Raw genomic sequence first — 22104 nt, forward strand, 5'->3', positions numbered from 1 at the left:
GTTTGTCCTGCAGTTAGTTGAGCTTTTTGTTCAATACTGGCTCTACGTCTGGATGATGGACCCTGTGGTAGAGGTGAAGTGCTCACACATCTCACTGTTAACCAAGCAGAAGGAGGCAGAGTGAGATCTTCTGACGCTCTCAGGTATGAAGTGAATGTTTCAGGAGTGTTGAAATCTTTCACCTGATGAAGCTGTTTAACTGGCTTCGCCTCGACTGCTTTCTTATTCGTAATAGTTCTTTAACTAAAGTGTAACTTCATGTGACTGCGCTCCTCATTGTTCAATGTGATTGTGACTTCATGTGGATTCACTGGTTGTGTCCTTTTATTTTATTTAGTTTTTTGCCATGATTTGTGGTTCTTTGATATGTTTTTTTTTTACATCTTTAATCTTAATGTGTTGGACTTTTATAATGACTTTGCATGTTTCTTGCTTTGTGTCCATGTTGTTTTTGTCTTTATCTATTTTATGCATTTTTTGTTATTTGCTCTGTGAAGCACTTTGAGCTGCATTTTATATACGAACGGTGCTTAAATACTATTTATTGTTATTGGTAGTTTTTACTTCATTACATTTATTGGACAGCTAGAGTTTACAGATTGTACATTTCAGAACAGATGAATAGGTTATTTTGATATATATATATATATATATATATATATATATATATATGTGACATACATGTGATATAGTCCGTGCTGGTGCAGATCTTCTTGTGAATATTGCTGAATCAAAACAAGTCAAAGTGAAGCAGATTGTTGGCTCTCTTTCTTTATACATGTTGTGTGTCTGTTTGTGTCCGCGCATGTGCATGATCACAGTCGTGTTGGCTGGTTTATGATAATTAGAAAGAAGTTGCGCCTCTACTCCATGTTTTACTGTTATTGTCCAGCAGGTGGTGCTCGAACCTCAACTGGTGACGTGTGTGTGTCCACTCTGTGAAGGCTTAATAAAGGTTTAAACAAATAAAAAATAAGATTAATAAAACTATAACAGGCTGTGATTTGTTTAGAGAGGAGACGTTTTCCGTCATTTAGCTGTTTATTTATATTTTGGTTTACTTTTCTTTTAATAAGTCTAGAAATGTGGAGAAAGTTGTGAACTTTCACTTTCATCGTGCTCGTGATCGTGATCGTGATCGTGGCGCAGCAAGAATTAACTGGTGAGTGAAATGTGTCGAAGTTGAATCAAACAGACTCGTTTATTGCTCATTATTAACGTCGATGGATCGAGATATTCGGTTTAATATCAAGACTCGAGTCGTTCAGATAAATGTCGGTGTTTGTGTTTGTGAGGTTCCGGTCGATCACAGCGTTAAAACATCTCGGTAACAAAATCATGATTAAAAAGAAAACCTCGAATTATTATATACATTATACGTTATGTATTTATTGTAGACTTAACACGTGTTTATTCTGAGAGCAGCTGTTTTAGGATCGATGTCGCAAAACTGTTAAACCGGAAATAAAGACGCGCAGAATGAACCTCATGTCGATTTAAATGTAGAGGAAATGCTCACATTTTATGAGAATAAGCGATGTCTGAGGGTTAAATCTGCTTTTTGAGATCTATATCAAGTAAACATCTCTGTGTTTAATGTGTGGTGGTCTTATTGAAGACGTTTGCTTTCTAGTTTCATAAATACTATAATACTATAATACTGTCTCGATAATATCACTTCAGACTGATGCAGTTAAAAGGTGAGAACTGAGCTTCTCCTCACTGTTGGAATTAAACTGAAAGAGTTCAAATCAAGATGCTGAAGTCAAAGCGGATCATTGATGAGCAAGAAAGAGAGAAAAAATAAAGTAATTCCTTCTTAAAATACACGCACACTGCATCTCATTCTAATGCGGACACATCATAATAATAATGAGCTCATAGTCTTCTACGTTTATGAGGTAATTGTCTAACTATGAGCTGATGGTGGTGACATGTCATCATTGTCTGTGTGCTCTAGTGTGTGTTTACAGTGAAGGCCGTCACATGTTGAATGTCTAAGAATAAAAAGAAGAATTGGAAACTAACAAGCAGTGTGTATGTATGTGCATGTGTCATAATCTATAATTAAAGTACTAATGCCAAGATGTCAATCAAAGCAAGTATTTAAATACAAAAACTATAATTTATTCCGAAATCAATTGAATTACGTGTTTTCTGGAAATAACCAAAGATTACATTTAGAAACATTGTCGGTTTACAATGATTTCAGGAGGGTTGAAATGATTAAATAATGTACTTTGATGAATGATTATACATTGATCTATACCGCTACCATCCATGATTATTATTGTTTCTTCCTGTAAGAACATGAAGGATGTCAAATCTAATTCAAATCTGTGTTTCAGATTGAGCAACATAAACTGGTATTGGACCCTAAAGTTTAAATACTGAAACACTTCAGTCATCATCGGTTACAGAGCAACATTCCACAAACTGAGACGAGCAGGAACTGAGACGTAGCGGGTCGTTGAAAGTCTGTTTCTAACCAGCTGGTTGTTTTGTGTCTGAAGGTGTTTGAGAGCTTCGTCTGGTGTCTCCAGCTCAGTGACAGGATGGCAGCCGCCTCAGCATCTGGTGAGTACAGTCACATTTACAGCAGAAATGATGTAAATTAACTCTATGATCCGTTCAGAGGTTCTACTGTAAATTGAAAATAGGCCAAATGTTCCCCATCATATCCCAGCTGTAATACCAGATGTGTACCACTAGATGGAGAAGCAGCATTTAAATATTCAGGTTCTGCTTCTCTGGGCTGCAAACAGGAGAGGGGACACACTCCAACATCACCACGATTAATATTCATTATGTCACTATCAGTGGGATAACTTTTACTAGTTGTCTTGGAGACAATTAGTACTTTTCTAGGAAATCACTGCTCGAACCCCTAACCCATTTAATGAGAACTTAAACAATGCTCTCTACACTACAGAACAGGATCTACTTTACTATCTAACGATGTACAATATCTATCTGACATTAATATACAATATCTATCTAACAGTAACAATATATACAATATCTATCTGACGTTTTTATCTGACATCTGTGTTGATCAGACTTGGAACTGATAATTAATTTTTCAATATAGTTTGTTAAATATATTTGCTATATTAATAATGTAACGTTTAACTTACCTTAAAATGGATTTCTTAGTGGTTTAATCCTCTTGGATCATGTTTTTTTTTCATATGCATTTCATCTTGATCCTTGTTTCTCAGTAACGTTTCATATAACGGATGAAGGTAAAGTTCTCAGACTTCCTGAACTCTCACTGCAGATTTCATGAAGTGTGACGAATGCTTCTAGATATTTGAGAGCTTTCAAGCTACCAAATGAAACCTACCTTGTAGAGGTAAACATACTCTTTTAGCCGTTGTGTGTAACTGTAATCTTTCAATTACACCTCAAGCTAAGAATACCACATGATTATTTTATAATTATTTAGTTAATAACTCAGCGCTGAGCAGCAGATAGTCTGGAAGTCTGTTTAACTTTAACTTTAGCTAATGTTAGCTTAGCAGCCAAATGGAGACTAAAGAACTGTTGGTGCGTGGATGCAGCGGTAGCAAATGTGTGCTTGTTGAGTTGTTAGAACTTAACTTTTGCAGGAGCATTAACACACCGACCAGACAACTTTACAGCTGACGACATTTTACGTAATCCAAACTGAATCTTATTCAGGTCAAAATCTTGTAGATATATTGTATATATATATATATATATATATATATATGTGTGTGTATATGTGTGTGTGTATATATATATATATATATATGTGTGTGTATATGTGTGTGTGTGTATATATATATATATACACATTTAAATCTTAATAACTAATATAGTGCATATGTGCCAGGGCTGTCAACGTATATTCTAAATTAAAAAATATATTCCAATAGTTAAGGAGTAGTGAGTAATACTTGCTGTCTTCTGACTTTTGTACTTTTTAAGTTTTATTTTGTCACATGTACTGGAAATAACATACAGTAAAGTCAACAGCAAGTAGGAAACTCTCCCTTCAGCCAGCCGCCACCTCATTTAGGTTTTGGTATTGAGATGAGGAGATAACTCCTCATTTTAAACTTCACAATCAGCTGTTTCTCGTCCATTGCGGCGCCTTCAAAGCGAGTGAGAAAAAGAAATGGAACCGGGGGCGTCCGACAAAAGTTCAGCCCAGTCAAAACGGCGCGCTGCGGCGTTAGGACACGGTGCCATGGACATAAAGTACAAGAACGAATATTTGATTATTCATGTGTTGGCCAGTTCTCACAGCCCTAGTTTGTGCAGCTATTGTCTTCTCCAGCAACTACAAACTCACCAAAGATACGATGGCTAACACCGACATGAGACGGAAACACATGCAGGGCTGCTCTCCTCCACCTAAAGTCAAGCAAAGTGGAAATATTAAAGGAAAAACTATCATTCAAGAATACAGTTATTTCCCTACAAAACGTCCCACCTCTGTGGTGTTAATATTAACCATCTGATTAACTTACAGTGAGCTAACAAGCTCCGCTAAATGCTAACAGCATTTACAACATTAATGTTACTGCTCATAGTGATACTGATACTTTACACATCAGGCGTTTTTAGTGCAGAGAGTTTGGACATTAGACACAACTTGTAATGATTTTAAAATGTTCTGCATGAATCTAAGTTAGCTAACTAAAGAAGCTAAAGCTAGCGAGCTCAAACATATCTTAGCCAGGCGCTAGCTAGCTCTTACCGGTAACCTTAGCTAGCAGCAGCTAACTAAGTCTTTCATATGAACATTCAAACTGAAAACTTTAACAGTTTAAAAGCAACAATAAAACGTTTAGAGTTATAAAAAAAAACGATAAATTACCTTTTTAAATGGTTTAATGTTCACTCCACGACAGCACTGCAGGTCAGAGATCCACAGACGGTTCCAGTCTGAACCGGTTTAACCGACGCGTTTGTTTCTTCACAATGAGACGTCCTGTACAGTGAATATATTCAATATTGTTTTAAGTAGAAGTACATAAGTAAAAAATATACTTGAAGTATTGGACCAAAGCAAGTTTTAGTGTCATATTATTATCTGTAACAGGAGGATCGTGATTTTTAGTTTATTTGACAAGTGCAAACTAATAAATACACCTGGTATGAAGTAATATTTGATTTAGCCAAAAGTCTTTTTTATCTGTAGTCTCTAGCCAAGGTGTTTCAAAAGGCTCTCTAAAATATATCAACACAAAAGCATGAAGCAAGACATGGTGTAGAAGTTGGAAAAGGACACACAGTTAAAGAACAGTAGAAGCAGTAGAGACATTTATATAAAACAACTTTGCAGAGAAGCAGAAGAAATAGGTAGCTTTAGTTACTGCTGACGTGTGTTTGTATTGCTTGATTTGATAGGCAAAATACATTCTTTTTTTTAAATGAAAAAAACCATATTTGAATATAAATAATTATTCATCATTTTTGCTAATGTCAAGTATAAAAAATGGCATCCTATATCTGGTGTTATTGGACTTGTTTTCTACACCTTCCAAACTACTAGGTCAGATTTACTGTCTGTCACACATTAGTTTGTGGACTGCCGTTATGAAGCCTTGTGTTTGGCGATTTTACCGCCGCTATCTTGGATTACGGCTGTCGCCGTGTTGGTTTTTTCTTGACCGATTAACAGGAAGTGACCATATCTGGACTGAGGAGGAGTGACGTAGAGACGCCGTATACGTCTCTGGTAGAGACCTGTCAATCACTGTGTAGCCCCGCCCCTAAAGCATCCCCTGCTTTATGGTCTGTTTGACTCTAAATGGACCATCATTTACTAAATGAACATCATGCTGTATTGAAGAAGACTTGAAACTAGAGATTGAGACCATAAACTCATGTTTACAATGTTTACTGAGGTAATAAATCAAGAGAGAAGTAGAGTCATTTTCTCATAGACTTCTATACAACCAGAGGAGTCGCCCCCTGGTGGACACTAGAGAGAATGCAGCTTTAAGACACTTCCACATCGGCTTCACTCGGCAGAACCGGAGGTTGCCGCCTGGTCTCGACACTACAAAGGAATCTGAAACGTGAAGTTGACTGACATATTTCTGAAATGTTATTTGTCTATTTTCTTACAGAGGAAATCAAGGGACGACCTCTGAGCCACAGCAGCAGCTGTCCAATTCTTCCCCCTTCCAGTGAGTTAAACTGTTCTGACTCTGACTCTGTGTATGTGTTTGTGAGGTATTCTTCAGTTTATCCAGAGCTTTTGTCAGAGCAGCACATTAGATTGAATCTTCCAAAGTGCAGCATATTTGCAGCTGGATCATGATCAAGACTTTTATTAACTAATCAGTTGATGCCCATAAGTGAACTAAATATGACTCCTACATGACTTCTACAGAGAGTAACATATTAGTGTATGTAGGGGCGATCACTGTCTGACATACCAGCTAGATCGTCACTGAAAGAATCCTGGGAAGATCTGGGGAAATTATCTCTAGAAAGGAGTGGGAACCCTCTTTGAGAACAAGACAAAACAGAATTTGAAGAGGATGAAGAGGCATAGTTGGATATGCACTAGAGCAGGGGTGTCAAACATACGGCCCGTGGGCCGGATCCGGACCGCCACGTCATTTTATGTGGCCCACAAATCCGCCAGATAATTAAAAAAAAAATGTGAAGTTAGACTTGATAATAAAAATATCCCTATAGTCAAAATTATGAGATAGAAAGTCGAAGTTATGAGATAGAAAGTTGATATTTGTCTTTGCTATTTTCTTTCCTTAACCCTAAATTAAAAGGATTTAAGTTATAATAACAGAAATGTGCTTAAATATATTTTTACATTTATATAACTGCATGTACAATATTTCAACACTTGAATAAACAATAATCAAATGCAGAGACAGTTATTTACCAATTTGTTAGTAGTAGTTACATTTACACAGTCTGACATTTACAACCGGCCCTTTGAGGACAACCATGATGCTGATGTGGCCCAGAGTGAAGATGAGTTTGACACCCCTGGTCTAGAGTGTATCAACAGTACCAAAACCGAACCGGCCCCAGGATTACCATGCATAAAGGTATCATTTAAGACTCTGAAAAGACCTGCTACTGTTGATTGCTAACTGAAGCCAGACTGATGGCAAAGATACTGTGCTCGTCTAATACAGTTGTAAGCTGCTTAGAAACTATTTTCTAAAACGTTGCCTGATTGCTTTATTACACAACTTGGAGAAAGGCCTGTTATTAAAGGTTAGAGATTTCTCTTTGACAACACAATTCAAAGGTGAGTCCAAGTTCTGGATGGCTGACAACTTTTCTATGGGTCCACCAGTTGGAGTTACGTTTCATCATAATCCTGTTGTATAGGTCTTGTATCATATCAAGTTCAGTGCTGGTTTGTCTTTCTAATCCACTGTTTTCTTCTCAGTGTCTGAGCTGAGGGTTGTTCTGCTGGGGAACAGCTGGTCTCAGAGGAGTTCAGTGGTGAACTTCATCCTGAGAGAGACTAAGTTCAACACTGAGGAAGAACCAGATCAATGTCTGAGAGTCAGCGGACAGTTAAAGGAGAAAAAGATAGTTCTGATCAACACTCCAGATCTGCTGCACCCCAACATCTCTGAAGACAAACTAAGACAACATGTAGAACACTGTGTGAGACTCTCTGATCCTGGACCTCATGTGTTCCTGCTGGTTCTACAGCCTGAAGACTTCACTGAGGAACTCAAAGTGAAGCTCTGCAGAGTCCTGAAACTCTTCAGTGATCGATCATTTGATCGTTCATTGATACTGATATCAACACCTAGAGAGGAGAGTTCAGCTTTCATGGACAAAGACCAGCCTTTAAAAGACCTGATCAGAATGTGTAGATACAGATACCTGAACCTGAAGAACCTTGAACTTCCAGAGCTGTTAACACGTTTGGGTCAAACTACAAAGGAGAACAATGGAGAGCTTGTGAGATGTGATGTATTTGAGGATGAGGGTTTGATCATGACACCAAAGTCTGACCACATGAAACCATCTTTAAACCTGGTTCTGTGTGGGAGGACAGGAGCAGGGAAGACTTCAGCAGCCGAGGCCATTTTAGGTCAGACAGAGCTTCATTCAGTCTCCAACTCATCAGAGTGTGTTAAACATCAGGGAGAGGTGTGTGGACGTTGGGTTTCTCTGGTGGAGCTGCCTGCCTTGTATGGAAAACCTCAGGAGGAAGTGATGGAGGAATCACTCAGGTGTATCTCCCTCTGTGGTCCTGAGGGCGTCCATGTCTTCTTCCTGGTCCTACCTGTGGGTCCCCTCACTGATGAAGACAAGGGAGAGTTAGAGACCATCAAGAACACTTTCAGCTCTCCAGTCAATGACTTCACCATGATTCTGTTCACTGTGGAGTCAGATCCTAAAGCTCCAGCTGTTGTTAAGTTTGTGAAAAAAGATAACGGCATCCAGGAGCTCTGTCAGAGCTGTGGAGGAAGATATGATGTTCTCAACATCAAGGACCAGCAGCAGATCCCAGAGCTGTTGGATTCTGTGGAAAAGATCAGAGTTGAAGGATCCAGATCCTTCACAATGGAGATGTTCACCAAGGCTCAGATGGAGAAGGTTTCAAGACTTGAAGCTGAACTGCAGGATGTGAAACAGAAGACGGAGGTGGGAGGTGATCTTAGGATGGTGCTGATCGGAAAGACTGGCAATGGGAAGAGTTCAACAGCAAACACCATTTTGGACAAAAAGGTCTTCAAACCCAGAATCTCCCCGAAGCCAACGACCAAGTCTTGTCAGAAAGCAACAGGAGAGATTGATGGACGGCCTGTCGTCGTGGTCAACACCCCCGGCTTGTTTAACACGACTCTGTCTGATGAAGAAATTGAACAAGAGTTTAAAAAATGCGTCAGCATGTTGTCTCCTGGACCTCATGTGTTCTTACTGGTGCTGCAGATCGGAAACTTTACACAAGAGGAGAAAGAGTCTGTGGAGCTGATCAAGAAATATTTCGGGAAGAAGTCTGAAGATTTCATCATCATTATATTCACCAGAGGAGATGATCTGGAAGATCAGTCATTTGAGAGTTATATCGAAGATTGTGATGACTTTGTCAAAGAACTCCTAAAGGACTGTGGAGGGAGATACCAAGTCTTCAATAACAAAGATTATAAAAACCGCACTCAAGTCAGAGATCTGCTGAACAACATCGACACCATGGTGAAGGAAAATGGCGGCTGCTACGACACCGAGATGTTTGACAACACAGAGGGATTCACACAAATACAAGTGGAGAGGATTTTAAAAGAGAAGGAAGAAGAGATGAAAAGAAGAGATGAGGACCTCCGGAAAAAACATGAGGAAGATTTAAAATCACTGAAAAGGAAATTCAAAGAAGACGAGAGAAAACTGAAAGCAAAACAGCTCGAGGATTTCAACAAGGAGTGTGAGGAAAGAAGGAAAGAACGGGAGGAAGAGGAAAGGAGACGGAAAAAACAAGAGGAAACTCAGCGACAGGAATGGAGAAGAAAACTGGAAGCTTCAGAGAAAATAGTTCAGTCAGAAAAAGAGCAAAAGGAAAATGCTGTAAAGAAACTGGAGCTGTTTAGAAAAGAGGTGAAGAGAGATCGAGACGCCTGGGATAAAGAGAGAAAGGACATCTGGGAACAAAAACATCAGGAGGACAAACAGAGTCTGGAGGAGGCGAAGAAGAGCTTCATGAAGCTCCAAGAAGAGTACAATCACAAGAGAAGAAAATGGTATCTTTCTTTTGTTGTGCTCTTGTTGTTTCTGTCATTTCTGTTGTATCATATCTTTCTGAGGTAGACGTTCACACTACAGACAGCACAAACACCAAAGAACACACATTTTTACAACTTGCTAGGCTGATAGAAGAAGCAGGTTTACATTTATGCACTTTACAGATGGATGACATCATCTTAAGTTTGCACTTACGACTCATTTGCTGCAGTAAAAGTTAGATGACAAAGATCCATGTCATTGTAACTCTTAGCGTGTTTAGCCTAGCTTTAGTAGAAAGACTGGAAGCAGAAAAAAGTCAGAAAACTCCCTCAACCTCTAAACTGTGTTTGTAGCTAGTTGGCTGCATGGACGGATGCTTTACTGTCCCCACAGGGAAATCTGACTTGGACTCTTCAAAGCTAACCTGTCAACACATAAAGGCACACAACACGATTCAACAAAAGACATTAGAGAGTACAGAAAAATGCAATACAGATAATAAAAATATAAGCACACACACCCTGAAGCATCAATCAGTACCCGCAGTTTGAACTTCAAGGTCCGGTGTTCACAAACGTCGAGAGCAAATGTAATGTGTACAACAGAGGCTTCTTTACAGGAAAATGAACCATCAAGATACCAGCCGGTGCATTTTCATATCCCGACTAATGTGCCCAATTGAAAGCGCACAGATCGCAAAAAACCCCGTCAGTAAACCGGATATGCGTAGATGCAATAAGCATTTCTTCAGAGATGAGCCTTGCAGGCTTGTTGATAGATCGAACCTGTTGCATCTATGTTGAACCTTAGCATATATGTTAAAACACAGAGAGGTCTGTAGTGTAGAGTGATGCAGGGATGATGTATGAGGAAGCATCATCATGGTTCCCTCCATTAAAAAGCAACTATGATTCTTCCATTAGACTTTGGATTATTGCAGATAATAATAATAATAATAATAACGGTCAGCGTGGTAATCTTCACAAATGAACACCACTTTTATGATGTTTGTAAAAAGCTAACGTTAGGCTATATAGGAAGTCCACCACGGTCACATGACTTCACGTCTCCACCACTAAGCTGAAGGAGGATGGTGTCCTAGTGAGGACGTCGAGTCGTCTCATTTAGACTCTTTTTTTAAAGATTCATAGAAGCTTCTAAATTCACCAGAGGGGTGTTGACTGACGTTTTATATATCCAAGAACTAAACGTTCAAATCTGGTGGTGTGTTAACCACAGACTATTTAACCAAAAACACATTGACTTTTTCAGTCGAGGGAACCATTTATATTTATTATTATAGAGCAAGTATCTTAAAATGCAGCTTTTGTTGGTCAGTAAATAGTTAAAATGTGTAAACTAAGTGCTGTTTTATTTTCTAATTCTGCAACACCACGTAAGCACAACTACGCCTGTTCTTTGCCTGTTTGATTCCACATTGATGGAGCTAGACTAACATTTTAGAATGTGTGGTAAAAATCCCTGAGATGCCTCTGAATCAAACACAATGTCATTGAACTCGGCTGCTGAGAAATTCAGCAAATTACCTTAAATGTCGGAGAATTCCTTTAAGTGAAAATGTAGATGTTTGCATAAACCTTTGTGTATTATTATTTATGAAGTCTGTTTTACTGAAATTAATCTTTGATTGTTCAAACATTCATTTACACATTCAGAGTATTTAGGAGACGCATGTTCCTCTGGGCTGCATGTCGCAAACACACACGGATTGTTTTGGGATGTTTGTGAGTTTATGACTTACACTAGATTGTGAATGTAACTTGTTTTGTTTTTTGTTGTTTCTGTTTTCCACCTCGCTACATGAAGTTTGATGCTGTAGAGGTGTTTACAGACTAGCTGGAATTATTAAAACTATATATATATATATATCTGCCTCAGAGTGTAAGTTGTGTTGGCTGTTTGAGTTCAGAATATGACAAACGATACTGTATGTATATAGGTAGTATTAAAAGAACCATATTTGTATTTAAGAATATAGGATCAAAAATGAATACGTGACTTGTGAACATGTGACATTTAAGGTGAGCTCACCTCTTTGTAATGATCATACAGTAATTCATCTTTCTGTCTTAGAGGTTATTGTTTATTTTCTACTTGCATAGTTGGACACGTTGTACTGTGTACTGTGTACTGTGTACTGTGTATTGTACACAATCTGCTTTACCTTATTTCATCGTAGTCCCAGTTTGTTCCTTTCATGTTTCATTACAATTGTGTCAAATATCTAAGCAGCTGATTCTCCTAGAAATAAATACTCATTAGCATTATTTACATGAGTTATTAAGAATCAAAATACAATGATGATTGAAGACACAGCTGGAAATAACACATGTACTTAGGTTCCATTATAGTTGTATTGTTCTGTGAAATCCTTAATATAGACAAATTGATAATAAAACGTTTATTGGTGAACTTTGAAATGTTTTATTTCCAACGAAGGCATAAAGTTGCCACTTGGGTTAGTTAACCATCAAAATGGTTTCACATTAATTCACTAAGTTAAGTATTTATAACTATAAACGTTTTATTGCATATGTTTTGTGAAGAAAGTATCTTTGGTGAATTTTCTATAGAATTCATTATAAATATTGACTGAAACTATTCACATCAGATAAATCTTTTCAAACAGTCCTGGTTATTGTGAAAAATAAAATGCGCAACACGTCCATAGTTTAAGGTAATAAGGTACACATGAATATAACAGAAGTGAATGTTTTTCATTCTTTGAGTTATTACCGGTCACTCGGCTTCAGCCCGATTGTCTCTGAAGCAGCGTCAGAATGTGGACGTCGTGTTTGGCTGACTTCAGGATTGTGGTTCCCGTTTGTGAGGGCAGCCGGGTCACTGATGTCGCTGCATGCTGAGGTCACATTGTGCAGCTTTACAGTTTCACTCAGACAAATGCAAAGCAGATCATGGTGATGAAGAGGAAGACAAAGGCCTGAACAGACAAGTTAGTTGAAGACATTCACTTAAAACCTTCTTGGCTCATTAAATGTGTTTTTTCACCAAACAAAGACCAACTATATTTTTCTATGGATCGGTTTTGTGGTAGATTATTCAGGTGATGGAATTAGAATAGAATGTAATAAATGAAATAAACAGTTTCCTCTTCATCAGTAAACAGAATATGAAACTAATATTCTGGGGCTGTACTGAAAAGTTGGAAGCTTTGAAGCTTCATTCATAACTTTGACATTCAAATTCTAAGTCAACATTTAAATACTGCACAGCTATATACACTTCTATATATTGTTTAAATCTCCATATTTCTGCACAGTTGCAGGTAAACATTGGGATGCTACACTTGTTTGTATAATTAGAAATGAGTAATCTTATCCACAATTCTCAATGGAGTTTCAATCCATATGTTGGCATTTAGCCTTTAAAAAAAAATACTGCAGAAAAACCCCCCCACATTTCCAATTTGCAGAATTTGACAATTAGTAATGCACCAGGTGCACCTGGCTTTTAAAGGGAATAGACTTACACACAAAAACAAACTTAATTCATAAAACTCCTTTGCCCCTTACTTTTTGCACCAATTTGTTAAAGTGGAGTTGGACTTTAGACCACGCAGTAGTTTAAGTCGGCCCTTATTGTGTTTGCATCTTCAGTCTGGTTTGAGGACAGAGTTCATGACAAAATGGTTTTCCTGAAGATAAGAACTTGTTTGGGCCTTACAAATGTAACGTTAGACATGTCATGAATGTATTGAATTTGTCTTATCGAATATTTGCCTTAAGTTTTTTGGATAGTTTAAGGGATGTTGCAGATAACATCTTCGACTTCTTGGCACCACGACACCCCGTTCAGGACCATTTCTAAAAGTATTTAAATATCTATTAGAGTATGTTTAGACAATTTAGTGAAGAAACATCTTCTGTACTGCATTTGGAAAATGTAGAATTGTAAAGTAAAATCTATAAACTATCCACAAACCTGAAGGTGTAAAAATGAAGGGGACATGTCCCGTGTGTGAAAACCATGATTATGTGCTTTAATGTAAAGAATCTATAGTGAATCAGGAACTCAATGAAACAACATTTACAAGTTTCTGAAACTCAAGCAATAAATGACGACATTAGAGAAGTTGTAAACATCAAATGTTGGCATTTTATTGATCAGTGAACACTCCTGTGGAACATTCAAACAGCTCAACTCTGACAGTCAGTGGACAGAGTGGGTTAGGAGAAAAGCAGAATATTGATGTACAATCTATTGTTAGAGGTAGAAAGAGATGTGAAGTGATAATACTGTTTGTTGTATCACCAGAAGGTGTGAAGGCTGTGAGCAGAGTTAGAGGAACACGTTCAGAAATGGTTCGTCTGAGGTTCAGCGACTTGACCAAATGTAAACAGACGCTCGAGTCATCTTCTGTGTGGCATCTCGTATCTTTTAGTCTGTTCACACCAAGACAACCCGGAGACCGTTCTAGTTGGACGAAACATTGTAAAGCATGTCAACTTCCCCGCCGGGGCAGAGGAGATGGGACCATGTGGAGCTTTCTAGAAGCACTTGCGGTGGACAATGGCGGGGCCGGACTCGTCGTACTCCTGCTTGCTGATCCACATCTGCTGGAAGGTGGAGAGGGAGGCCAGGATGGAGCCGCCGATCCAGACGGAGTACTTCCTCTCTGGGGGAGCGACGATCTGGAGGTGAGGAGAGAAAATGGGTAAGATCAGCCATCAAGTCGTCCAATTTTTTCTGCATAAAAAAGGAAATCTATATAAAAGAAACTGTACCTTGATTTTCATGGTGGGTGGGGCCAGGGCGGTGATCTCCTTCTGCATGCGGTCAGCGATGCCGGGGTACATGGTGGTGCCACCGGACAGCACGGTGTTGGCGTACAGGTCCTTACGGATGTCCACGTCGCACTTCATAATGCTGTTGTAGGTCGTTTCGTGGATGCCAGCGGACTCCATTCCTGAACACAGAGGCAACCAGAGATTTAGTGTTTGAAACACCACTATGACACCTGTGCTCAGAAACTCTGTACAAGATCTTTAATAGAGCGATCGTCTTTAGACTGAGCCTACAGAGAGTTGACTGGTGTTTGATGGATCTTGTAAATCTTTACAGAATTTGCCTCAACAGAAACTGCAAATAAAAGCTAGATCATCCCTGTGGATTGCCCAAGAACTCAAAGAAGCACTATCAGAGAGATGATGCGAGACCAGACTGCTTTGATATCATCGTCTCCGGTCGGTGTTGAGAGTCGTTACCCACCGAGGAACGAAGGCTGGAACAGCGCCTCGGGGCAGCGGAACCTCTCGTTGCCGATGGTGATGACCTGTCCGTCAGGAAGCTCGTAGCTCTTCTCCAGGGAGGAAGAGGAGGAAGCCGTCTGCATCTCCTGCTCAAAGTCCAGAGCCACGTAGCACAGCTTCTCCTTAATGTCTCGCACGATCTCACGCTCGGCTGCAATTCAAGAGTGGAATTATTAGTTATAAAATGGACAAGAATTCAAATCAGAAAGTAGAAAAACCAGCAGACATTCAGGAGCTTCAGTTCTTCTGAGGTCACTTTGTGTTTAAGTTGTGAGGAGCTCCAGGGTCTAAGTTGGGCCGATGCTGCTGGCTTTAGGAGGTGAAACTCGTACCAGTGGTGGTGAAGCTGTAGCCTCTCTCAGTGAGGATCTTCATCAGATAGTCGGTCAGATCTCTGCCAGCCAGATCCAGACGGAGGATGGCGTGAGGAAGAGCGTAACCCTCGTAGATTGGCACGGTGTGGCTGACGCCATCACCAGAGTCCATCACAATACCTGCAAGACAGAAAACACCCGGTTACAAAGAGGTGAAACGCTGAAAGTTCAGACAAAACCCAACATTTCGGGTACTTGTGATACGAGTCCATTTCTTTAGCAGGAACTCTTAATTCTGACAATTAAATATTAAATGATGTTCCAGTTTAGAGAAATGTCTTCAGTCATGAGTTCTCACCTGTGGTACGACCGGAGGCGTACAGAGACAGGACGGCCTGGATGGCCACATACATGGCCGGACAGTTGAAGGTCTCGAACATGATCTGTACCAAAGAGAAAGAAAGTGTCACTGAAGATCAAACAAAAACCCGCTGGAGCTCGTTCTAATACGGGTCTCAGAATACGATCAGAGTTCACACTGATGCTGAGCAAAGCGTGAACACACCTGTGTCATCTTCTCCCTGTTGGCTTTGGGGTTGAGTGGAGCTTCGGTCAGCAGGACCGGATGCTCCTCAGGTGCAACACGGAGCTCGTTGTAGAAGGTGTGATGCCAGATCTGCAGGACGGGACAGATGTTAGTTTTGACAGCTGGATGTTCAGGTGAAGAGTTTAAATACATGTGGACGAGTCAGGTGAGGCTGGAGGCAGCTTTTCACCTTGAGCTTAAATAATTTGTCAAATTAAGTTTTGAAATCCTGAACTAAATTATGACTACATGACATTTGATATGAAATGACTATGTTGACATGTTTTCTTCTTGGGGCTTGAACAGCAGCACTGATGGTGTCCAGCCTGAGAGCTGTGACCGTCATAGATGACCTGAGCTCCAGGTGTGTAAACTCAGGTGAGCAACAGGAGGTGGAGGTCTTTACCTTCTCCATGTCGTCCCAGTTGGTGACGATGCCGTGCTCGATGGGGTACTTCAGGGTCAGGATGCCTCTCTTGCTCTGGGCTTCGTCTCCCACGTAGCTGTCCTTCTGTCCCATTCCCACCATCACACCCTGCACACAAACACACCTTTACCATCACGTGTTCACTGCATTTACCTGCTGGGGAGATTTTAGAGTCTTCATCAAATCGTACCTGATGTCTGGGGCGACCGACGATGGAGGGGAAGACGGCGCGGGGGGCGTCGTCACCGGCGAACCCGGCTTTGCACATGCCGGAGCCATTGTCCACAACCAGGGCAGCAATATCGTCATCCATTTCTGAAAGGAAACATTTATATAAAACATACGGGTTATTCTTCTACAGTGACACCATCAATCACCTAGTATTATGTTATTAACCTGTAAATGAATAAAATCATGTCCCTTATCATTTTCTTCCAGCTAAATGTTTTTAAACACTGAATACAATAAGCTAAATTACTATGTAAACTAAATAAGATGAGAAGTTTGACTGCATTAAGAAAATGTGTCAGAAGTGAGGCGGTGACGTCATCATTCACCTGATGTTCACCTGAGTGATGCAACAGCTTAATGAGGACAAACACTCTGTAATGCGAGGATTCACTTTGAATGTTCCGCTTTCTCTCGATGTTCATTTCCCTCCCTGTGACAGTTTGTCGGGCGTGGCGCTTCAAGTCGTCCAACCTGATCAACTGGTGACCCGTTCAGGACACCTGACCAGCCGAAGGGTTTACGCTCTACAGGTCTCTGACTGACGTCACCAGACTCCACCCAGAGGCACGAACTCATGACAGGATGTGTGGAAGCCAATCGCCTACAGAGGAGCCACACCTTCAAACATGGCCGACCGTGAGCCGAGGATCTTTCAGATCAAGTCGTTAAAGAACATAATTTGTGTTTAAAGTAAACATGACATGTTAGATTACTAATGCATGTCAATCTGTAGCTTGTTGACCCATAGTGCACCAGTGGAATCAGTTTCTCATTATAATGATTGATTCATGAATGTAGAAATTACATTTTGAACTCTACACACTATTTCAGATGCATTTTAATGTCTTTATATTTCAACAGCAGCCTCGTTAGTCACCTTGTGTGAGACGAGTCAAGTTTCACTACAGCGTCCGGTTTGTTACCGAGCATTAATAAAGTTTTGGTCATTTGTGTGAGGGTCTGCAACACCAAGTGTTTGATGCCGAACGGAGCCGCCCTCCCCTCAGGACCTGGACCCCCCCCCCCCCCCCCCCCCACCACCACACAGTCACTGAAACAGTTAAACTCCAACACTAGATAGTTTGACATTAACATTTAAACCACAAAGTGGCTTCACTGAGATCATTTGTGTTATTGATTATATTACACCAGCTGCTGATATATTCAAGTCTCCACTAGAGATGCATTTTAAAGGTTCATATCTGGTGGGAAACGCTGATTGTTTCCTCACACTACATAATAAAGATATTGTCACTGACAGCTAATATCAGATTAGATTTAACCCTTTAAGAACTACGCCCATTTGTGTGACATGATACCTTATTAGAGAAACACTCGCAGTATTTTAACCCTGAAAGACTTCAGAGCGTTGTTTTTTGTTTAAAACACTGAAAAATAACTTAAACATGTGTTGTGATCTGTGAATTAAATGAGACCATTTCTCTTCATCTTAAAGAGAAACTAACCTGCTGTTTAAAACGTTTACCAGAACAAATTAAACTCAGACATAAATCTATAAGGGTTAAAAAAAAAAAGGCGTTTAATTAAAACGTCATTTCTGTGATCAGCTGTCTGTCACACACCTTTAGAGATTCAGGTTAAACAGTCGGATCAATAAACCTTGAATTAAACTCTACTGTAGCAGTTCAGTTCAGACATAGTTCTGATAGAACCCGTCAGAAGCAGCAGCGGTGGTTCTTACCTGTGCAGGTGAGTCTTCGGTGAGGAGTAAAGCTGTTTCTGGATCTGCCCCAGCTGTGATCGGTCGATGCTACTTCGGACACAACCCGCACCTGTTTTATCCGCGCTGGCGGGACTCCGCGCGTTCTCCATATAAGGTAACGTTCCCTCAGCTCGCGCTCTCATTGGTCCAGGTGAGCAGGATTCCTCAGATTGTCTCAGCACGTGTCCTGATTGGCTGGAGAAGGCATCCGTCAGGACGGGTGCGTGTGTGTTAAAAGAGAAAAGGCCCTCAGGGTTTCTACTGAGATCGTGGATTCCTCCGCAGCAGGCAGGTCTGTGATTGGCCCGTCGGACCGGAACAGTGAGTAGATGCTCAACATGTATCTGTGGAGGTGAAGACTTCACTCTAAACTTTATTAACACTTGTTTGTGCACAAATATCTTCTGCTGCTGGGAGAGGAAACCTGCACAAAATGTTTGAGTCAAACTAATAAGTTTGAAATAGTTTTTATTTCTGCAGAGAGCTCTTTGCATTGATGAAGATCAGAGATTAGTTCAGACTCATTTTAGATTAATACGTCTCTGAGTACCTGAGCAGGTAGTATACAGAGTACCTGAGCAGGTAGTACACAGAGTACCTGAGCAGGTAGTGAACAGAGTACCTGAGCAGGTAGTACACAGAGTACCTGAGCAGGTAGTGAACAGAGTACCTGAGCAGGTAGTACACAGAGTACCTGAGCAGGTAGTGAACAGAGTACCTGAGCAGGTAGTGAACACTAGACAAACATTATTAATCATAACATTAGTCGATGGATTGATTTCTGGTTTACGTTTTTTTTTTTAAGCAGAAATAAACATCGCAAAATGATCTTTTGAATATACAAACATCATACGTGTAATTCACGGCACAATTCCTAACAGATCAGTTATTTGTTTCTCTCTTTTGGCTGCTGTCCCATGGGGGACACCAGAAGGGGCGGGGCTTCTCCTCACTATTTAATCCTCACAAACCAGTCGCACACATTGAACCAGGAGCTCTGGGGCCTCACGTTCACTTTAAATAAATACAAAATAAACTTGAGATTTTAGAAGTTTCTTTCAAACATTTGTTGTCTCCAGAAGTGGAAGAAGTACTCAGATTTACTAAAAGTACTAATACCACAGAGCAGAAGTGCTCATAGTCATAGATTTGAAACTTTACTCATCATGTAGAATATGTATTATATAAATGAATTATAATAACTGATGCGTTGATGTGTTCATCACTTCCATGTTGCAGCTAAAGGTGATTGTAATGATTGTACTGCTGCTTCCTCTGGGGATCAACACCGTTTCACTCGTATACATAATGTCTCAATGTATTTGTTGCATCATTAATCTCAATCTGCAAAGTAACTAAAGTATTCAGAAAAATGTAGTGACGCAAAAAGAACAATATTTCTCTCTGAGGTGTAGTGGAGGAGAAGTAGAAAGTAGAGAAATACTCAAGTACATTTCAAGTACCTTAAAGTCCTGAAGTGCAGTACTTGTGTACTGTACACAATGTAATACTGTGATATTAATTATCAAAAGCTCCAAATCTAAAGAAACTCAAGTTAACTTTTGTAATTTCCAGCATTTCAGACTTCAAATGTTATATTTATATTAAATCTTCAACATTTTATTTGTAAAGTTACGAGTTCTCAGAAGTTCCCACAAATGAACCTAATGAGTTCATTGTAAAAGCACATTTAACGTTTGCATAAAGTTCCTCATCTCAATGCTCTGGTGTTGGTTGGACTCATGAAGAGGATCCACAGCTGTGGAGTCTGTTTGTGTCTGATGTTGAAGCAGAAGATTAAAAACAAGAAACTGTGTGAATGTTTGGGGGTTTTTGGCTTCAAGCTGCGAGTAAATCCTGCAAATCAGGGTCCAGTCAAGTTCGCCTCATTTCAATATCTGATCTCTTGCTGACTGAAACATTCCTGATGTCTAGTCAATCATTTCACACATTCATCTGAATTATAGCTTGTTTGGGATCTAGTGAGTTTCAGTCAAAAGTACAATATGTACCTCTGAGATGTAGTACAGTATAAAGTACACTATGTACCTCTGAGATGTAGTACATTAAAAGTACAATATGTACCTCTGAGATGTAGTACAGTATAAAGTACACTATGTACCTCTGAGATGTAGTACATTAAAAGTACAATATGTACCTCTGAGATGTAGTACAGTATAAAGTACACTATGTACCTCTGAGATGTAGTACAGTATAAAGTACACTATGTACCTCTGAGATCTCCTGTTCTTCTTCGTCTAACTCTCCTTTTCGTTTCCTATTTCCTTCACTGCTCCAGTACTTATTTATTACTTAATAATGATGATCGATTGTTTCTATACCCCTATCTATTCATGCTCTGCAGCTTTATAATGTTTCCACTGCAGCGACACTCAACAACAGTCTTGCATGTCTTTGCATTGCAGAGGTGTTCGAGGTATTGTGTCCACACCCTGAACCTGCAGAGACTTGTTCCGTTGCAGCCTCTCCGACGCTTCTCTTTCTCTGGATAAATGTCCTTCTAAGCAATCAAGTTCCTTTTTAGGACTTTTAACTTCGAGCTCGGCCAAACCCAACGCAGGGCTTCAGCTGTTACCTGAGTCTACTCAGATATCAGGGGGGCGGGGTCAGGGCCAGGTGTGACCACGCCCCCCTGCACATCAGCTCAAAGCGTCTTCCCATTTTGTCCTTGTAAGGACTCGACTGCAGCTTTAGATCCATCAAAAGACAAACCTGCTGCTGCGGAGGGGCGTTAGATTCACCGACCTTCACTGAACCTTTAAATCCACCTGAAGGACGCAGGTGTGTGTTCAAATAATATATAGTTATAAACCATGAACATACTGTACAGGAATCATTTAAAGCCAGTCTAAACTGTTGCTGGTCATTCTTCTTTTGCTCTTCGAGTTTTACATGTGAATGTGTTTAAAGTTTCCTTTTATGGATTTAACTGCAGCTGCACCACGTGACACCTGCTGCAGTCCATCAGGTCCACACGACATTTACCTGAAGGATGCAGATAGAAGAGACTCTGCAGGTTCTAGTTTCACTCACACAAGAAACAATAAGCTGATAAAAAGATGCATCAAAGATACACAGTCTTAAGTATTAAGTAGTACTAGTATTTATTTTTTCTACTCTGATGTATATGTTGTGCTTTTTATTCCATGATCCGTTTATCTGACAGCTGAAGTTACTCCTGCTGAGCTGCTGTGAAATAAGAATGATTCCCTGATATTAAAACAATAACATCATTTATATACTAATTGAACCAATCGCTCATAATAATACTTGGAGTATTGTACCGTAGTACACAGAGTCCAAGTATTATTTGAGGGATTTGGAGTCACTAAAAAGTACATTATTTAAAATACCTCAAAGTAAATTCTTAATTAGAATACTGCTCCACACGTTGGAGGAAAGTCCTTCTCCACAAGTGTGTGATTTGTCTCAGCATGCTGGTTTTAAAGCCCTGACCTTAGATCTTCGCCCCGGAGTCGGGCAGAGCCCACATTGTCCACATTTTCCGGCTGGTTCAGGCCTGTTCCAGGAGGAGCGACGGTCTGACTCTGATTAACATGCAACAACACAACAAAGACCAAACAAGGTGTGAACACGGGAGCTGGATGGGAATCTGCTCACGTCAGCGTGCAGAGACTTGAAAGCTGCAGCACGGAGATGATGGTCCCATCACTTTCAACTGTGTCTGTCAGTTTCAGCTTTGTTTTGTGCTAATGCAGAGAGATTAAAAGCAGGTTTCAGGTCTCCACAAGCTGATTTACATGATAATGAGCTGAAACTAATACAATAAAATAATACATATTATTGTGCAC

General features: G+C 40.0%; 2 protein-coding genes across 2 annotated transcripts; one reads left to right on the top strand and one right to left on the bottom strand.

Annotated features, from left to right (window-relative positions):
- The first annotated feature begins 1000 nt into the window (after positions 1 to 1000).
- Positions 1001 to 12132, top strand: LOC306697268 (GTPase IMAP family member 8-like). Its single transcript, XM_079161082.1, has 4 exons — positions 1001 to 1162; positions 2514 to 2577; positions 6108 to 6167; positions 7409 to 12132. The coding sequence occupies exons 2-4, from the start codon at positions 2556 to 2558 to the stop codon at positions 9781 to 9783; spliced, it is 2457 nt and encodes an 818-aa protein (XP_079017208.1). The 5' UTR covers positions 1001 to 1162; positions 2514 to 2555; the 3' UTR covers positions 9784 to 12132.
- Positions 12133 to 13813: 1681 nt separating this feature from the next.
- Positions 13814 to 18402, bottom strand: LOC306697276 (actin, cytoplasmic 1-like). Its single transcript, XM_079161091.1, has 9 exons — positions 18251 to 18402; positions 16508 to 16632; positions 16297 to 16425; positions 15870 to 15980; positions 15663 to 15747; positions 15323 to 15484; positions 14950 to 15141; positions 14466 to 14647; positions 13814 to 14372 (listed from the first exon to the last, which is right to left on the bottom strand). Exons 2-9 carry the CDS (start codon positions 16628 to 16630, stop codon positions 14229 to 14231), a joined length of 1128 nt encoding a protein of 375 aa, XP_079017217.1. The 5' UTR covers positions 16631 to 16632; positions 18251 to 18402; the 3' UTR covers positions 13814 to 14228.
- Between the last annotated feature and the right edge of the window lie 3702 nt (positions 18403 to 22104).

Source organism: Pholis gunnellus (genome assembly GCF_910591455.1).
Source record: "Pholis gunnellus genome assembly, chromosome: 6".
In the NCBI taxonomy this organism is placed as follows: Eukaryota; Metazoa; Chordata; class Actinopteri; order Perciformes; family Pholidae; genus Pholis; species Pholis gunnellus.